At 41.7% G+C, this 18,749-nt stretch overlaps 1 protein-coding gene across 8 annotated transcripts in view; it reads right to left on the bottom strand.

Moving 5' to 3' along the window:
- LOC119462014 (spermatogenesis-associated serine-rich protein 2-like) overlaps window positions 1-18,749 on the bottom strand; it is a 43,679-nt gene that overhangs the window by 21,603 nt on the left and 3,327 nt on the right. Inside the window, exons 2-10 of one of the 8 annotated variants that reach the window (XM_049667428.1) lie at window positions 18,195-18,274; window positions 17,563-17,671; window positions 14,312-14,364; window positions 13,458-13,632; window positions 11,654-11,807; window positions 11,137-11,264; window positions 5,093-5,110; window positions 4,872-5,001; window positions 1,236-1,294 (exon numbers count right to left, since the gene is read on the bottom strand). In XM_049667428.1, the coding sequence (XP_049523385.1) occupies window positions 1,236-1,294; window positions 4,872-5,001; window positions 5,093-5,110; window positions 11,137-11,264; window positions 11,654-11,807; window positions 13,458-13,632; window positions 14,312-14,364; window positions 17,563-17,671; window positions 18,195-18,274 (906 nt within the window). The remainder of the gene's footprint in view (window positions 1-1,235; window positions 1,295-4,871; window positions 5,002-5,092; window positions 5,111-11,136; window positions 11,265-11,653; window positions 11,808-13,457; window positions 13,633-14,311; window positions 14,365-17,562; window positions 17,672-18,194; window positions 18,275-18,749) is intronic. The other 7 variants (XM_049667429.1, XM_049667442.1, XM_049667446.1 and 4 more) reach the window with 7 other exon arrangements.

Below are 18,749 nucleotides of genomic sequence, written 5' to 3'. Positions count from 1 at the left end.
ACCTGCAGCTGTTAGTCTTGTTAGGACATGTTCTTTTTAAGAATTGCAAGGTATGTATCTTCGCCTGTGAGCAGTGTTGCTGCAATTTAAAACTGTTGTGGAGCAAATTGTCATGAACTTCAGTGTCCTTCCCCATATGTTCCCTGCAATGCTGTGGCCTTGCGCTGCCCTTTGTCCATGTACAGCTCTCATACAAGGCAATGCAACAAAAATAATCTATAGGACTTTACATGCCAGAGTTGTGTTGGGGCTACGGGTGTTCCCAAAAGCGGAAGGTGACAGACTATACATTGACCGGCTCGGTTTCTAGAATATGCACCTAAGTCGAAGCGTAAATGTTCTTGCAATCGGCCCCATTGAACCACAGCCACAACAGCATTGTCATTGTTGCTGAGCAACTGCAGCATTCCCTACTCTGTTCCGCTGGGTTGTCCCTTGCCTGTATGTGCATAAACAACTGATGCATACCACATTTTAGATAAGATTTGCAAGATTTGCCTGAGCAGTAAGGGCCAGTAACTTGTTTATACATTTGCAACCTCCAAACAATGTTGAGCCTAACCAGTTTTTTTTTTTTTTTTTTGTAAAATTCCACCTAGTGGACTGTCCATTTCAGCTGTCGCGATGGCTCCAGCTGCACAAGCAAGAAGGAGCCAGCGAGTCTCCTTCTCGCTCATGTAGCTGGAGCCAATCGGCGACAGCCGAAATGGACAGTCCACTAGGTAGATTCTTAAAGAATACCCCCCCCAGGGCTAGATCAGAATACACAGGAGAGCCCATTTAGGTGTACACAAGACGAGCCTTTTATTACTAAAACGTGTATTTTCAAGGACACTGCTTCCGGTATATGGCAATAAAAGTGATGACCACTGAATACTTAGAGTCTCCGTCATATTGCTGGGCCACGTTAAAAAATGCAGGCACGCTGCTACATTTGAACTAGCTCTCATGCAATGTTATCAACTTGTTAGCCGCCAACTACAAATATCTGCACTGAAGACGTTCCAAGGGCACATGCAACCAATAGTCAGAAGTGTGATCTGTGATTGTTTTGAGTACTAGTTGAGAGCAGCAATATCCCAAAGCACACATGTGGAAAGCACACAAGCAATACAATGCTTGCTGAATTCACTGTTTTCTGCAAGAAATTTGTGCGAAGGTTAAAACCATGACGGGAAAGCAAGCCAACTTGAAAAATTTTATGCTTGTGCGAAAAAGGACTCCAAAGTACTCACGAGCATCAGTTTTCACTTTTTCCATTTCCTCTTCTAATTGAGCCTGACGGTCGTTCAAGCTGCACAAAATTTGTAACAAGAAACATCACCATTTGCTACCTAAAGGGCCTAAAAATAATTCACCTTTAGTATAGAGCAATATGTTTAAGTTCACTGTGCATTACCGGCTTTTGTGCTAAACACAAGCTAAATACATAATCTATGGGTGTGATGTTTTCCATGAACATAGCTACTCAGAACATGACAATAACCAGCTGAAATGTTTATACTAATGAGTTCTCCAGAAAAAGAAAGCCCTTGAGGGTCTACTGAAACCAACAGAAACACACAAGATGAATGTCGTGTATAAATAGGGTCTTCTTGCCACTGGCAAAAATATGTGAAAGCACAAGTTTCCACTTCTGACACTACCCCATGCACCGGTGAAATTATGACAACTGCTGCGTATGGTTATAACAGAGAAACCTAGAACGTTCCTGCATCCATTAGCACTGGCCTTTATGCACCCAATAATAAGTTCGTCACATAGCAAACTATATAACACAAACAAAAGAAATGAGAGAAATGTTCTCATCTATGACAACACATACAAGCAATAACCACATGTTCTTATTCTGCATTAAATTATTTATTATTAAGCCCTAGCTTCAATCAGGAGAGACCCCACTCTTTGGAATAAACCCTCTGGTTAGTAGTTATTACATGTTTCCTGTCTTAACACTAGCTTCTCAATAGTGCTACAAACATATCCGAGGAATGTATCCATCATTCAACACAAGTTCAATCAGCATTCATTTGTACAGCACCTTCATAGCCTCTAACTATTGTAGAGTTCACAATTACCAATGTAAAACAGAGCGCTAAAAAAACGTTACGTCTACAACATTCTTGCCATGTGGTTTGACAACGTATGTGTCCCTTAAGTTTATTAAGTAGTGCTGATTGATGCCTCTGTCCGGGCAAATTTGGTGTCACTTTGAGCGAGTGCACTTTGTCGTTAGTGTCACTCGCAGGTTGTCACACATAAAGGCTTACTGACACTCGCAGTAGAACACACTCGTCAACTACTGCATTCATCGAACTCGCTTCGCTGCATCAAAGTGTGATGCCTCGATAGCAGTGCTTCAAAAAATAAATACAATAATACTGAATGAAGAGTCTGCACTATGTCTGAAACCACATTTCTTTTTCAAACTTAATATGTTATAAGCATCCCTATGCCATTTGCAATGGAAACCACCCACGCTTTGCCACTCTCAGCACTTCATTTCCAAATGCACAGCATGTCACGCAGGTGTGCGGTGGAATGCCGTCTTGTATAGACTCGTGATGACTGGTAATTTTGTTATTTTGCAAATACATTATTTTCCTGTGCACCCAGTTTGGTTGTGCTTCCATACTTCTGAACTTCGCGTACGCCCTCCTTTTACAGCGACCGGGTTTGAAGTGTTTGTCGTAACGGTACGGCACTTTTGAACATGTTCGTTATATCTGGATGCAGTTTCAATAGGCAGGGTCGGAAAATCATAAATGCTGTGAAATGTGGTCATTACATAGATCATTTTATCTGGGATCATTATAAGTGGGTTCGACTATAATGCCTAAAACAACAAACATACAATGTGCTGGATGATTTACCCATCGACCCTGACATCAGTTCCATAAAAATTATGTCACTTTTCTTTACCGTATACAGTGAAACTTCGATATAACAAAGTTGTACTCGCACCTAGAAACTTTGTTAAATCGTGAATTTCGTTAATTCAAAGTTTTAAAGTTTCAGCAGTAAAAAAAACATCGCAAATTTCCAAACCATTCTTGCTGGATATTATCTTGTCAGGAAGCACTTATAAACAAATTGCAAGAAGGTCAGACCATAAGAGCGGGGTTATCAATAGCAGGGTTATTATATGCAGATCCCGCAGAGAGCAATGAATTAATGTGGCTCGCAGCGTCTGAGATCTGTGTGTGTTGCATCGTAAGGCGCCATAAATAAATTTTGGGTGCCATGGCTGACTGTGCTTAGTGCCTGCAGCCGTCATCAGATGGCACCCACGAGACAACTACATGAAGTAATGTTCGTAGTTTTGTTGGTGTCAGGCACACTCAGGAAAACATGAACAGATCTCACTCGTTGACCATGAACTTGCTGTGACAATGGGAGCGAATGCTTTGCACCGTGTCTCAGAAACTTTAGATTAGGCAACCACCAACACTAGATGCGTGGGAACACAATGCATATCAAAGCACCAACCGTCTCGGCTCGACCTTTGCACTTGCCACAGATTACCTCCAAGATACGGCATGCAGCAGTGTGAGGAGATGCACGAGCAATGGGGGAGAGGGCAGATAGGCGCGCCTTCCACTCTGGGTAAATTTGCCTTTTTGACTGGGGTATCAGATGGAAACCTTTAGTCACACGTGCTGTAGAATGTACTTGCAGGTGAGTCTGTTCGTCACTTACTTTGCTGCATCAAAGTGTATAGCCTCGATAGCAGTGCTTGAAAATTAAAATACTCAATGCAGGGTCAGCTCTAATTACGAAAACACTTTTTTTGTGATTTCAAATGTCATAATCATCCCTTGCCTATGGGACTGCCATTCTCCCTCTGCTAACGAAAGGCATCTTGTTTTTTAGGTGCTAATGCTTCGCCAATCTCTGCACATCCAAACGAGCAGCACGTCACTTGGGTGTTACATGCAGTGCCATCTTGTCCTCGCTTGTGACGAATGATTGTGTTGACATTATTTTGAAAATATTGCCTAGAATAACAAGTACATAATTTGCCAGCTGATTTACTTATCGACACAGCCATCAGTTCGAAATGACATTTTCATATCCCATATAGCAGTGCACTACCAAAGTGACAATCACTGTGCACTGGCAAAGTGCCACTAAACTTGCCTGCACTTTTTTGTGGTGCAGAACTAGTCATATTCACAAAGTTTAAGCTTGTGGTACATGACTAGCACATTAGACAATGTGATAAATTAAGCAATGAAAGCAGCAGTTAGGCAATGCAAGAAGTTAGTAGTCAATTTTTATGGCACAAGGGCAACTGTGGCCAAAGAGGCAATGCAAGAAGACTCCACATTGCTTACAGGCCGAGTTTGCATAGCATGGCAACAGGTTCATTTGCTTCGCCTGCAATTCCTTATGGTAGAACAAGGTACTAACACTTTACCATTAACTTTTAAAAATCTGCATGGTGGCATCGGCCATAACACCATTACTTCCACATGAGTGCACGCTTCACGAAGGCCGAGTTGACATGTCCGCCGCTTGAACTTGTGGGAGAGGTAGCGAATACATTCTTTAGGAGATGGCCAGGCTTGTTTTGTATAAGCACAACATTGGTACTGAAAATGCATGAACAAGTTCAAGCAGTGCATGAAAAAAAAAAAAAAAAAAGCTTTCTCTGATTTGTAGAAATTAATGGAAACTGAATTGCACCGAGTGTTTTTTTTTGTGGTTCCCGGGACTTCTGCGCTTGAATAACGCATGTGAGATGAATGAATTCCCACAAGCAAGTTTAAAGGCATCCACTATGATTGAGGATGAATTGGATCAAGAAGATACTGCATAACACTCATGTAGAAATGTGCAGAGGGGGATAATCAAAATGGGAAGCTTACGCTTTTTGTACTTCCAAGAAAGCAACTTTGATTGCTTTTTCAGCTTTTGTGAGCTGCTCTTCCAGAAGAACTTGCACCCTCTGGAGTGCTACTGTCTGGCGAGAAAGATCCTTTAATGATTTCTCAAGGCCTGCAATAAAGAACATAGGCAATGACCCTAGAGTTAGATTCCTGACACTTCCTGAATGCTCAAAAGAAGCACAAGCTCAAAAGCGTCCTACCGAGTCCATCCTGGATGGCTTGTGTGCAAAAGCAAAGAAAGCAGCAATTAACCAACAATACGCAACAAATCACACATACAATAAGGCATTTCTTTTTTTGAGCATGCTTGTAAACAAATGGCACGGTAGTTTTGCAGTTCAAGGAAAGCAGTTTCAATTTTGTGAGGAACTGCTTTCATATGAGCAGGGGAAATCACAGAAGGAGAAAGTCTCAACAAGGATCGGAACTACAGGGGTTTCACAAAGCAATTATTTGACCTGGAGCTTCTACAGATTCAGATGACTTTAAAATCGATAATTAATACAAAAAAGTCGCAGTTTCGCCCGAAAGGTGAAGCATCGTTTGCAATAGCAAATTAGTGGATATGAAGTAAGGACAGTAGTTTCATTGGCAGTATTAACTTATAAACATAGATATACGAACTAAATAAGCATGGTGTCACATGCGCACAAGCAAACATGAACGCATCTCACTCGATGACCGCGGAAACTCGCTGTGAAAACGCTGGAGTGAGTAAGCGTGGCGGCAGCAGCGAGCAAAGTGACCTTCATGCCGCCGCTCGCATCAACGTGAACTAAGCGGCGAAAACACAGCATAGGGCGGACTCTGTCCCCGCCACAGATAGCTTTCAAAATACAGCGGCTGGAACGGATGCGTGCAGCATAGGCACTCTTGTCTCCTTTTGTAGACATCTGACAAGAGTTCGCTGTTGTAGATTGTGTAAATGGAACTGGTAAAAAAAAAAAAAAAAGTAAGGAGCTAAACATAACCTACACAACTCTTAGAGCTCTGTTAGGTGCCAGCAGGCACTTCTCTGCCTAGACTAGCATTTCTACACAATAAAACGAGCGCTTTCAATTTTTTGTCAGCCAAGTACATAACACACCTAAGCATCCAATGAATCCATGTCTTCTTACACTGCTATAACTGACAAGGCATATTGACTTGCCAAGTTGACAATATGATGCATAGAAGCGCAGTACAATGCAATCCAAGTAAAAAAATAATTCTAGGGTTTGATGTGCCAAACCCATGATCTGATTATAAGGCATGCCATAGTGGGGGGGGGGGGGGGGGGAAGCTCTGGAGTAATTTTAATCACAAGGGTTTCTTTAACATACACATAAAGCATGGTACGTGGCCATTTCTGAAATGCGCCCGTCGTAGCCAAGATCGTGCTTAGCAGCAAAACGCCATAGCCACTAAGCAACCACAATGGGTTGCAATCCACTTATCACAATGATGAAAAAGTAGGAAAATCTGTTGCAACCATGTATCGTTACAGCCGTGTTGTCTATATACACTTTCAATATATGATGTAGCAGGCAATGCCCATCATTACCAATAATTATAAGTGGTAGCATTACGAGTGCATTCATTATCAGAGCTATACTACATATCCTTTCATAGTTAAGCTTATGCAGACAATTTTAGCAGCTCTCTGAAAGAAGATATCAATCGTTTCTAAGAACAGTTGACACTCGTCAGCTCATGAACCGTTTAAGTGCAGAGCATTCACCATTCGCATGTACATGAATGCCATGTTGCAAGCTATGGAGGAGGAGGAGAGAAAGCTGGACCACTTGTTAAGCATTCATCGCAGATGAAAACAGTATGAACCACAAAAAGAAAAAGACGGGCATTGGCAACTACTCTATTTTATTGTGTTAGCGCGTGTCCAGAATAAAAAATAAAGTGACTATACATAAAAAAAAAGCATCTAAAATTAGCTGAGCACTGCACACAATATCATAAAATAATGTGGGATACTTGAGTGGCAGCTGAAATGACACACACTGCACCTCCTAGTGGTGGGCTTTGGCTGTCGAGACAGATGTATTATGTGCTAATCCCATTGTACTAGCAGCCATGCCTATATTCTTTCTTCCGCTGAACAAGTCAGCGATATCTCAGGCTAATACAAGGTGCCGCTTTTCCAGCTGCCATGCCATGTGCGCATTTCAGTGGTGGACGAGGGGTGAGAAAAGCTGCAGAATCCTTTGACTAGTCTAAGATATTGCTGACATATTCAAAACAAGCATGAAAATGCATGGCTGCACACATAAATGTACCCACATGCAATAATGTGGGTCTCAACAGCAAAAGTGCTCTGCCGGAAAGTGCAGTGTGACACAGTCAACTTCCTTTAATTCAATCTTGACAGGACCAACAAAATTGATCTAATTATCCAGCACGTAAATTAAGAAAAGAGAAAGAAAGAACTGTCCAAACACACCGCTGAATAACTTCGCAGTACTTACCCGATTCTAGTGCACTCCGAATATAACGCTCACTCAGTAGTTTCTATGGGTGCATAGCAGAAAACAATGTGCACCCAAATATAATGCGCACCTGATTTTTTACACACACACACACACACACACACACACACACACACACACACACACACACACACACACACACAATATATATATATATAATATATATATATAAGTATTGCAAGCCCTCGATTCTGGCTACCAGAAATAAGATACCTGCAGAGTTTACCTCCAGAGGATAGAAATTTATTTACATTATTATTAGGGGTGGACAAATATTCTATGTTTCGAATAGAATCGAATACTACACACTAACTATTCATATTCAAAAAGGAACTAATATTCGGTATTTTCAAATATTCGAAGCTAACCAAAATATTTCGCAACAACTGAATGTTAAACTTTGGTTACTGTTCTCCTTATGCTAAACTAAGAGTCTCAAATTATCAGAAGCAAGACAATGACAGAAGTTTTCAAAGCAATGCTGAAACAAAACGGGTAATGCAAGCTTCGTTCGTGGTTTCGCAGCGAAAGCCTACATTACAACCTATGATTTTTGCTTGCAGTCTGTCATTTTGTATTTTTGTCAGTCTAGTCCTGTAACAGTTTTATCTTTTATGTTACAATCCGCAATGTTTTCTTGCAACGGGCCCTTTTACATGTGTGCCCTCTTATGGCACAAGCGTCCTTTATGATTATTTCTTTTTGAAGAACTTACCCTTTTTTCGGAAAGGTAGTCACACAGCTGCCATTCTTTCTTGAAAAGCTTGTTTGCAACCAGGCTATACATGTGTGTTTATTCATGCAGTTTTATTTAATGACAATCGGTGATCTTGTTTAAAATAATCCAGGGCCGGTATTTTGTAGCGATGCCTTTCCAATGCTAACACCTTTTCGCACTTGGGTCAGTGGTCAGAGCGACGGTCTGCTCACGTTATCAAGGGGATCAGCCGGCCGTGAGCGGTGGATGATAAGACTAGTATAGAATAAAGCATAACGCATCGCTACAAAATACCGGCCCTGTTCTTGATATTGTTTCAAGTGATCTTGTTTAAAATTTGAGGGGGGATCAAGCGCGCTTGGTCGCGTTACCATGAGCTCGCTCCCCTACCAATCTTTCCCCTTGCTCACATAGGAAGACAATGCTCATCAAGCCATCATCCTTCTTGGCTCACCCTCGCATGCTTTCAGTTGCACCTAAAGCATACAGCAAGTGGGGTACGTTAGAATCTTGTCGCACTTGGACTTTATACAAAACGTGACACTGCTCCCCTTCTGGTCAGTGCGTGATTTGAGAGGTAAGTTCACAAGCAGCGGCTTGTATTTCAACCATTTGACCATCTGTGTCCGCAAAAGTTTCCGTTTATTGTCTCGGCATTCCTTCGCCGCAGCAGTGAAATTTCGTTATAGTGAAATCGTGTATAAAAACACTTCATTATACTGAGGTTCTAAATACACAAGTGTTCTTGGAACAAAAAATTATAAAAAGCTAAATACTTTGTTACAGTATTGAGAATATCAAGGTTTAACTGTATTCATATTCGAAATAGTTAATATTTGCCCACCTCCATTTAATATTCATCGTGAAGAATCTCAGGCCAACTTTCATCACTGTCTTGCAATCCATTGGGCTTGATATTGCGAATGTATCGAACCCCTCTGCTACAATTGCAAACAGGATGGTCTCCTAAGCCAAGATTAACCATTTTGGAAGCTAGCCCTGTGACACATCCAAGTGTCTGGAGCACCAAAAGCACACAATGTGACTTTACTGCCATAGCTTAGCACGTAAAATAATGTATCTTGAAATAACTTTCTTAATTAAAGCCTGAAAACAGTGTATTGTCGTTGCCATCCTAGACAACTTGTTCTACTGCCATCTTGTGACAACAATGGAGACACTGGCTCTGACGGCAGACCAGACTGGCGCTAATGCTGTGAACACACAGGCACTTTTGGGGACAACTGGACAACTAAAGAAAAAGGATAAATACCAAAACCATCCATTGTGAGCTGCTGATTTCACTTCGGAATCTACTGAGCAGGCAAAAATTGGCGTTTTGGGTGGGAGATAACACGTCTTAGATGAATGACCGCCACCAAGACAGACACTGCAGCCATTCAGGTCACAATTGGGGTTACCATTGCAGTCAGGCACGTGTGGGCTGACCAGTCAAGTTCAAAATTATCTGGCAAGGACCAATTTCAGGACCGAAATAACTAGTTTTGGCCCATGGAAATGCATGGGTGCTGGCCAGCACCTTTGGTTGCGATTGAATTCAGAAAAAAATTTAATTAACCAGTCTAATTTACTGAAGTCTATCGCATTGCACTGCTGCTTGCGTGCCCCACTATATCATGTCGCCAGGGGTCCATATTGTGTAACGATCCATTTCATTTTCCAGTCTTACTGTCTTTTATCAATGGCTCAGATGCTGCCGTGCTGCTGCTATCGCCGGGATCAGTGACTCAGTGCAACGAATGACAACGAAGAAAATGCAAAATGTAATGAACCATTGAAGATATGGCCCCTAGTGTACATTCAGCACTGAACCACAGGAAGTCCATCTAAATTAGTGAAGAAAATGTACTTTTGAGATAACAGCATAACAACTTATGTTTGGCAGAAGGGGATGCTTCTATCATCTCTCTCCACAGTAATCTAGACAGACAATCAAAAATATCAATTTTTTAGATTGAAAGGTTAAAAGTAAGAAAATGTTCCCACGTCATTTTCACTATTGCACATAAGGGGGGGGGGGGGGGGGAAGCAGAGGCATTGCATGTACAGCTTTGTATTTTTACAAGGCAACCATGCTTTGTTTTGAGCATGACACCTATGAACTGCTGTCTACAGAAGCAAGGCAGAGCACAAGAGAACTAAAACAAACAAATAAATAAATAATGCAGCAATTCCATACACCTGCCAAATGTGTTGTATAATAAAAAGATTTTCAGAAGAGACAGTAGTAATGCGGTAATAGCTACAGCCAAATACTGATGTACTTGCTCCTGCTAGAATAAGTTGCCATAATGCGAAGACAATGTCAAAAAGCAACAATAAATACACAAGGAGGCATAAAGGTAGTCTGCAATGCGCAATACTTCAGTGGTGTACAATTACTGTATCTTTTAATGCTATGTCAGGCAAACATTTTAACACAATGCAAGTATTTTCTACAGGCTTTGTACACACGCCTGCCACACACAGCTTTAACTGCAGCTGCACGTGTGAGAAAAGAATGAAATTATTTATTGTCCAACCATCGAGAGATCTACACAAAGGTGGACATTTCCTATTGCTAAGCATGTGCTTCTTTCTGGTGCTCTACTCACAGTTATAGTATGTGTGCAGTGCTCAGCAAGTGTGAACTTGAGCAAAAGCAAATACACTTAGATTTTGTGTATTTTGTGAGTTAATCTGGGTAGGTTGAGGCATTACTCCAGCCTTTTCCATTTTTTCCCCCTCTGTTAATGCCAGCCTGAAACAACGAGCAACAGGGCAAAGAAAGGGGCATGAAGACTGAGACAAAGCGCTGTCTGCCTTCTCGAAGACAGACAAAGTGCTGTCTCAGTCTGCACGTCCCGTTCTTTGAGCTGTTATTCATTTTTTCAGACACGTACCAACTGGCCCAAGTTAGCACTTTATTACAGTCTGAAACATTTTTCAAATGCCATAAATGCAAAAAATGATGTTGAATTATTGCTGCATATTGTGGAACCTCAACCTATTACATCATGAATACCATAATTATAATACTTACATGTTTTTTTGGGAAGGGTGCTATTGCTGCTGCTGGAAGGAAGAGAACTTGCTTCATTACTGTCCGCGCATTTGATATCAGGGCTACTTTTAGAGCGCCCACTGCTATGCGAATGCACTGGTCTGCTGCTGAAAAAAAAAAAGCAGCGCAAAAATCCTGCAGCTGTTGTTTTCAAGTATCTCGGCAATCCCCAAATGCATAAAAAAAAAAAGTGAATGCACTGCACATAAACCTAATGTACTCAACTAAAGAAATAGACCAACCAAAGGACTTTTGATACACCCGACATGTAATTTACGAAATAGATCTATTACACAAGACTTCCTGCAACTATGTGGCACACATAATATTAAAGCATTTTTCTAAGCCAATGCCTTCTCAGGTACCTCAACCTAATCTGATAATTACAGGTGTTTAAAGCCGAACAAACTGAACAAAAACTCAGATCTAAAACCCATATGAACGAAGAAAACAATCTGCTACAAACAAAAACGAGGGGCACCAGCAGCAAACACACCTGCTTTTGGTTTCATACTCTGCGAATTCCTCTGGTTTATCGTCGTCTTCCTGCGAGGGCTCCTCTGGAGGTGGGTCATCACCCCAGCCATAGGACACCTTGGGATACTTATCAGGTTCACTACCATTTTGCTTGTAAGAGCTCACTGGTGCTTCTGGAACAAAGGAAATGTAATAATCAGGGTGCATATGGAACATTTGATTTAAAATTCAAGGAGTTCGAAACAACGAAAAATAGTGAAATCTCCTTCTCGGCTGCAATCTTGCAGCTAAGCAGCTGCTGAGTTGTACACACCCTTCAAGCTCTTCAGGTCGCTTTTCTAAGTTGACTTTCCCGTTGTAATGATGTCAATCACTTTCGGGCATGATGGTTAGTAGTGTCCAAGTCCGACCAAAGATACCCGTCGTGTTAAAGCCAAATGGCTCAAAATTACTTTCCACCAGGCATTTCTAGAAACTTGGGCTCGAAAATCGAGTTGCGATAGCTGCGACATGAACCAACTAGCAAAACAACAAAATGGTGGCACGGTTTGGTCACTTGATCTGGCTTTGTCTAGCTCAACGATTGCAACAGTGATTTAAACAAGCCTGTCGTTGGTGGCTGTGGACATGCCACATTGCAATCATTTAGCGACGTTCTGAAAGGAAATATCTAGAATTGTTTCCCCGATAGAGAGTGTCCATGGCTCAGCACTATGCGGAGTTCATTATTCTTGAGTGTTCAAAAGTTGCCCCCAACACTAGTTTGAGGAGCACATTTAACTTCAAGAAGTTTTTATGAGACATTGAATCTATTTTTCTATATTAAAGGGTTTTCAAGGATTTCACGCAGTCGGACGAACCCTGAGAATCAAGGAGAAAATACAGCACTGACTTTTCCGTTTACGTGGCAACAACCATATATTAAAGCACCCTTCATCATCTGTTCTGTGTTGTACAGATCGTGTTACTTTCTATGAAGTCTTAAAAAAGTGCTCAGAGTTTGTAAAGCTAACAAGTGATCTCACAAAAGGAAGAGTGACTTTTTAAAACTCTTAGGTAAGTAATTGCCAAAAGTGCATTCGAAGTCTAAAGCATTACTGAAGAATCAAGCTAGCAGTGTTAGTGGCCATCTCATGCAAGTATAGGCTAACTTGCGTACCTTGACTGGGCTGTATTACTAAAAACTAATGAACAAAGAGACCTTAGAATCAAAGCCTTGCACATCTGCAAAGAATATAGAACAATGAAAGAAATGAAAACACATGCTGACTACTCTGACAGTGCAATTGATGACAATAACACATTATTCGTATTGTTAAGTTAAAGGAGCACCTAGAACAAAGTAGCATTCTCGAACACTGCAGCACGTAGTCATTCACCACTTTCTCATCCATTACACTGAGATGAACCATTAGTTAGATCATTCATGACTGATGGACATAAATATATGCTCTATGACAAGCCATCATGTTTTTCCAACAATGAACTAGAATGCAGTCTCCAGGCCACTCGTGCACTCCCCTCCACTCCGTTTCTTAATTTCTAGGTCAAACAATCCATTTCCAACGAGGGATTACGTTTACTTACTACTACTTCACTAGTTTAGGATCACAGCACAACCAAATGAGTTCTGTGAAAATCGACAAGGTGAAGGAGAATTCATAAAAGGGAAAGTTGGTGTCGACCTGAATGCCAGCTTCCAAAAAGTATTTGTCTTTCATGCAACCACCAGCTATGCTCAAGCGAAATTTCAGTTCATTACAGCTTGAATTGACGAGAGAGCACGCAGTGAAAGAATTATGCACTTCAGCTCAGCTGCCTACCTTCAGGGGAGGCAGAAGTAAGCTGTCCTTCCAGTTTTTCCTTGTCCTCCTCCACTTTCCCAAAGGCCACATCCTTACCATCGCCTCCGGCACCAGCCTCCTGGTTTTCCCCAACAGAGCCGGCAGCTGGTTCTTTCTTGGGCTTCTTTTTCCTCTTCCTGTTCTTGTTTGTCGGCTTGCAGAGAGAGAGATTCTATGTTTCAGCACCTAGCACATGTTTGTCTACATTTAAATTCTACACCGTACTAGACATACTCTGTTTGTACATTTATTGTGCATTATACAATTTTAGCTTAATACCGTATTTACTCAAACCTAGGCCGACTACGATTATAAGCCATAGGTAACATAGTGTTATAAGGTAACATAGTGTGTCACGGAAGCAACAAGAAAATGGGATGCCGCCACATTAAAGCTCAGCTTCAATTGTTTGTATGAAACCGCTGAAACTAAATGATTTCCAGGTGGACCAAAATGTCCAATCTTATCTAGAAAACGTCTGTTCCTGCTGAAAAATAATCTAGCTGGACAGAATTTCCGGTTCAAGATTCTAGCTGGAACAGAAATTTATTATACAAACTTAAAAATAAGGAAAATAAAAGTGTGAAAAAATTATGGCATTATGAAAACTGAATGTTTTAAAATAGAACCAAAATTATTTGCATATGAAGGTTTTGCCATATGACACTGAAAATCTTAAATTAATTTTGCACCAATTCAAGAATATGATGCATGAGAAAAAGATACATATAGCAGTCACAATGTTAAATTCAGAACAGTACAAATCATGACAGGGCTATGCAAGCAAAGCACGCTGACAGCCCACACAAGACCAACATGTGTGAATTTATTACCTTGACTTTGTTTCCTGCACAGTTCCATTCCCGTAAAGCCTCTTCAGGTCCATCTAGCAGAAAGATTCAAGATGTCAGAGCAATTTATTTGATGTAAAATTATAAAAATGTTTTTGATCAACACACTCAATGCGATGAGAGGAATAAAGGTGACTTCAATTAATTTGGCCTAAACTATTTCTGTTACTATACGTTGGGCGTGTTGGTAGACTGAAAGCATATTTAGTGCCAGCGGACAAGGACAGGAGGGAGACGACGACACAAGGCGCTATTTCTGTTGCTCCAGCATTTGCTTACTCATCTAGGCATTGTGTCTAGGCATCAGCTGACATAGCTGAGATAGCTGTCAAAGTGCATCGACAAATAAGTGCAGTGTAAAATGTCAAGGATGCTGAGTCTGTTATGCTATTTTGAAGCATATGTGAGCATGACAGGACCTCATCAGAAGTGTTCTGATTATGCCAATAACATCATCAACAAGCTGAGCAGAGCTGAGCTGAGCAGGCCTGGTAACAACAGAGTGCCAGCTTCTGCTGCATAACACCGATGCTCTGCTGCTATTGGGCACAACAGTGCAACAAAGCAAAGTGTGGATCCAATGCTGCGAAAATTTTGAGTTAGGAGTAATTCTAATTTTATTATACAAGGGAATGCCAGAAAACAAGGAAACCAGGAAAAACCATAAAGAAGACAGACAAAGGACCAGGAAGGATGCTGGACCAACAACTGACTATTTTGTAGAAACAATGTTCCCCAAGACCAAACAAACATGCGTGACAGCACTGCAAGTCACTTCAAGGTAATTGACCTTGACTACAAATGACAATGTTTATCCAGAAACTGAAGCCCTTTGCTCACTGCATTGAAGTGACTTGCAGTGGTGTAGTGCATACTGTTTGGTCTTGGGGGGATGTCATTTCTACAAAATAAAGCCAGTTGTTAGTCTAGCACCCTTCTGTTCCTTTGTCTTCTTTATGGTTTTTTTTTCTGGTTTCCTACCTGTATGGTGGCATTCCCCTACCCATAATACCATGTACCAACTCACCCAAACTCCCATTTTGCTTGGATTTTGAAGTTTCTACATCTGATAACTTAAGTTTGTGTGCATTATTATAATTTTTCTCTTGATTTGACACACTGTGACTAGATTGAGAGCAAAAATGCTGGCCTTAATATGTGTTGCAGAGACCCTTAATATCAGCTTAGCCTTCCACAATTACATAGAGGCTACTAAGAGTTTAGAAGGAATTACGATACAGGGTCTGCCAGGGAAGCCTGCTTAGAAATGTTTACATCTGTTGGCATGCCAGTGACCTCAAGTCGTAGAACAGAATATTGCCATACTCGGCAAGTGCACTTGCAGGTGTGAGAAATCACACTTCTCTGCACACTGTGTGGTAATGCTATATTCAGTGTCCTCTTCACTTTCCTTGATGTCAAAAACACAGTTGTGCAAGTAGCAGCTTTTTAACTGTTTAACGCTTAAAAGAGCCACTTAAATACTGTAAATTGATTAAAAGTACAGCAAAATATGCTCGTGTAATGTGTTCTGTATTTCTAATTCGAACTTGTTTTCTTCACATGCCACAGATGAAATCCCCACCACTGGTGGTGCTGTTAACTAAATCACAGGTGGTGCCATACAATGGCTGCCCAGAGCCTACAGTCTGCTGCATTAGTGATGCCGTTCCCTGCTCACAGAGAGGTGGAGGTGCAAGCAGGATAGTGTCACAAATAGAAGTTCGTAACAAAGGAGCAACTGTGAATTTCTATATATGATGCACATCTAGACATAAGAACTGTTAACAATGCAACCATATTCTGCTGTTAACAGTTCTGAACTCTGTACACTTTCTTAACTCTAACACGCATGTGCCTTCCCGGCTTAGTTTTTGTCTGTGGATTGTTCTTCCTCCCTTTAGCCTCTCTAATGCCATAAGCAATTTCCTCCATTAAATACAAGTTAATAGCAAGAAACAGAATGAAGCAGCATGTAGTGTTTGCAACGGCTAACAAATGTGAACATTGCTGTTAATCGTTCTGAGCTTTGTACAACTTTAAATTGGCTTAAAACACAATGTTGTCATGGCTTGTCATTGGTGACTCTAGCGCTCAATTCTTTCTACACACTATGGTCTTCATTCAAGCTCCTTTTGGTCACTTTAGCTAGTCAGAGAAGTGCACCAACCAGTGATTGCAAAAGGCCATTTGCCAGTCAATTACTGGTCAGATACCACACTATCTGACAGCTAGGTAATGGTAACTTTCTAATGGCGAATTCCATTGGGAGAAGAGGAGCAGGGCGCCGCGCAGTGCGGAGTCGGGTGACAGCGCAGTGAGAGCAGGCACACTCGACCCGCCACTGGAATACGGCGTGCATTCGGAGAGCAGGTGGGAGGGGGACTTGTGAGGAGAAATGTACCATGTGACTAAAGCAATCGACGTCCCACCATTCTCTGCAGGAGAGCAGCAAAACACGCCTGATCATCTTGTAATCTGTCGGGCTTAACGCTGTCACCGTTTGCGGCCACGTACTACATACTTTTGTGCAGCGCAGACGCATTCCTCAACGTTTCCGCCTGCGAAGATCATCTCAAGTTGAGCTCTAGCAGCTTTCGCTGCTGTCACCGTCGAGCGTCTCAAGCACTTCAGCAAGGCGAAGACGCTTTGCTGCCGCTGTCCCCCGCGCATCCGACGAGAAGCAAGGCGGACTAGAAATGCCAGGATCTGTCGCTAAATCGCTGCGAAGCTCGCTCGTATCACCGACGTCAAAATCAGCGGTGTCAAAACACAAACCACGCTAGGCTGCCATTGCCGCCGCGCGCGCCGGCTGAAGCAAAATAAAAAGAAATGAGGAGGATATGACGGTTTAAGCCACGTGACTTCCTCCGTACTCCGCTTTTCAAGCGAGAGCAGTCCGGACTGCTCCCAGCTGCTCTCGGCGCCGCGAAACTGCTCTTGTTCTACCACTGGATGACGGCGCTCCCACTCCTGTTCGACCACTGAAACACGTCGCCTCTGGAACGAGCACTTTCAGCGTGCTTTTGAGTGCTCCTGTTCTCCCAATGGAATTCGCCATAAGCACCAACTAAATTTAACACTTAATACCACTTTTATTTTTATGGACAACATAACCAAAAGTCATGTTGTGCATGATATAAAGTTTCCTTGACAAGTCTACACTGGCTTCTTCTGCAAAGAGATCAGTCTATAATAGCAAGTAAACACCAATATTGACAACAGATACCTACTTTCTGATATTGCAGTAATAGTAGCATTGACATCATAGTCGTAAGTCCTCAGAGCCATGCATATCTGGTCCTTGCTCATGCTTGGCACAACCTCCCTGACTTTGCTGAGCTGCAAGTGAAAAGATCCAGTCGCTAAGCGCCATTCTCTAAATTGGAGAACAAGTGCACAGAAACTGTGTGTTGCTACATGGTGCAACGTGAACCAATGAGAGGTCGATTCATTGGGTCATGCTGCACCATTTTCAAACAATCAGTAACATGGCATGCCACCTTCAGTGCTAACAGTCAGGATGGGCACCATGTCACCAGTCATCACACCAGTCAAGGCAACCATCCACACAAAATGGGCAGACTACACTGTACAGCTCTGTGGCCCACATTTGGACTAAAGCATGTATCTGTTCACATACATTTCCTACATTCCTATATATGGGGGGCGAATTAGAGGGATGAAAATAAAAATGCTCCCAATGAGCTTTAACCAACTTTTTTTATCGAATGCTGCGATAATGAAAAGGAATTGAGAACAATGCTGTGGTCATCACGTTACCAGATAGTGAAGTGTTGAACTAAAATCAGCAGTGGACATAACTACAATTAAGCACACAGTCTATAATAATGGCCAAACTTGCCTTCTCTTTGAGGTCTTCAGGACCATGTTGTTCACCGTCAGCCAGAGCAACATTGTTATGCGTGTCATAAATTGAGCGTACTGCAATAGCAGAGAAAAAAAAAAGACAATAAGAATCAACTTACGCAGCTGCAGGCATCAAATTCCAAAGACATGTGCCCACAAGAGCAAAAATCTCACATCAGATGACCATTTTCAATGAACAATGGAACATTTTCAAGGCATAACAAAGGCGGAACAAGTTGTCTAAATAACATACGTGTGAGCAATCAAAGAAGGACTTGAGCAAGATAAAATATAATGTTTAAGTTATAATGTTTAAGTTAGCCTCCAATGAATATGAGTGAAAAGTACACACACTTCCTTCTTGACTTGCTGAACAAGCCCCTCCTAACCTGAGGCTGTGGAAAGTTCTCAGAAAGCGCTCAACCACTACTCAAGTAGTTACGCTTTTTATATAAAGAGGTAAATAACAAAAGCTGTCACTAGCCAAAACAATAGGTGTTACTGCATTTCTGAAGTTTCAAGCAGCTGTGACCAATAAGATTGTATAGTT

Source organism: Dermacentor silvarum, chromosome 1 (assembly GCF_013339745.2).
Source record: "Dermacentor silvarum isolate Dsil-2018 chromosome 1, BIME_Dsil_1.4, whole genome shotgun sequence".
In the NCBI taxonomy this organism is placed as follows: Eukaryota; Metazoa; Arthropoda; class Arachnida; order Ixodida; family Ixodidae; genus Dermacentor; species Dermacentor silvarum.
This window is presented reverse-complemented; position numbering and strand designations above follow the sequence as displayed.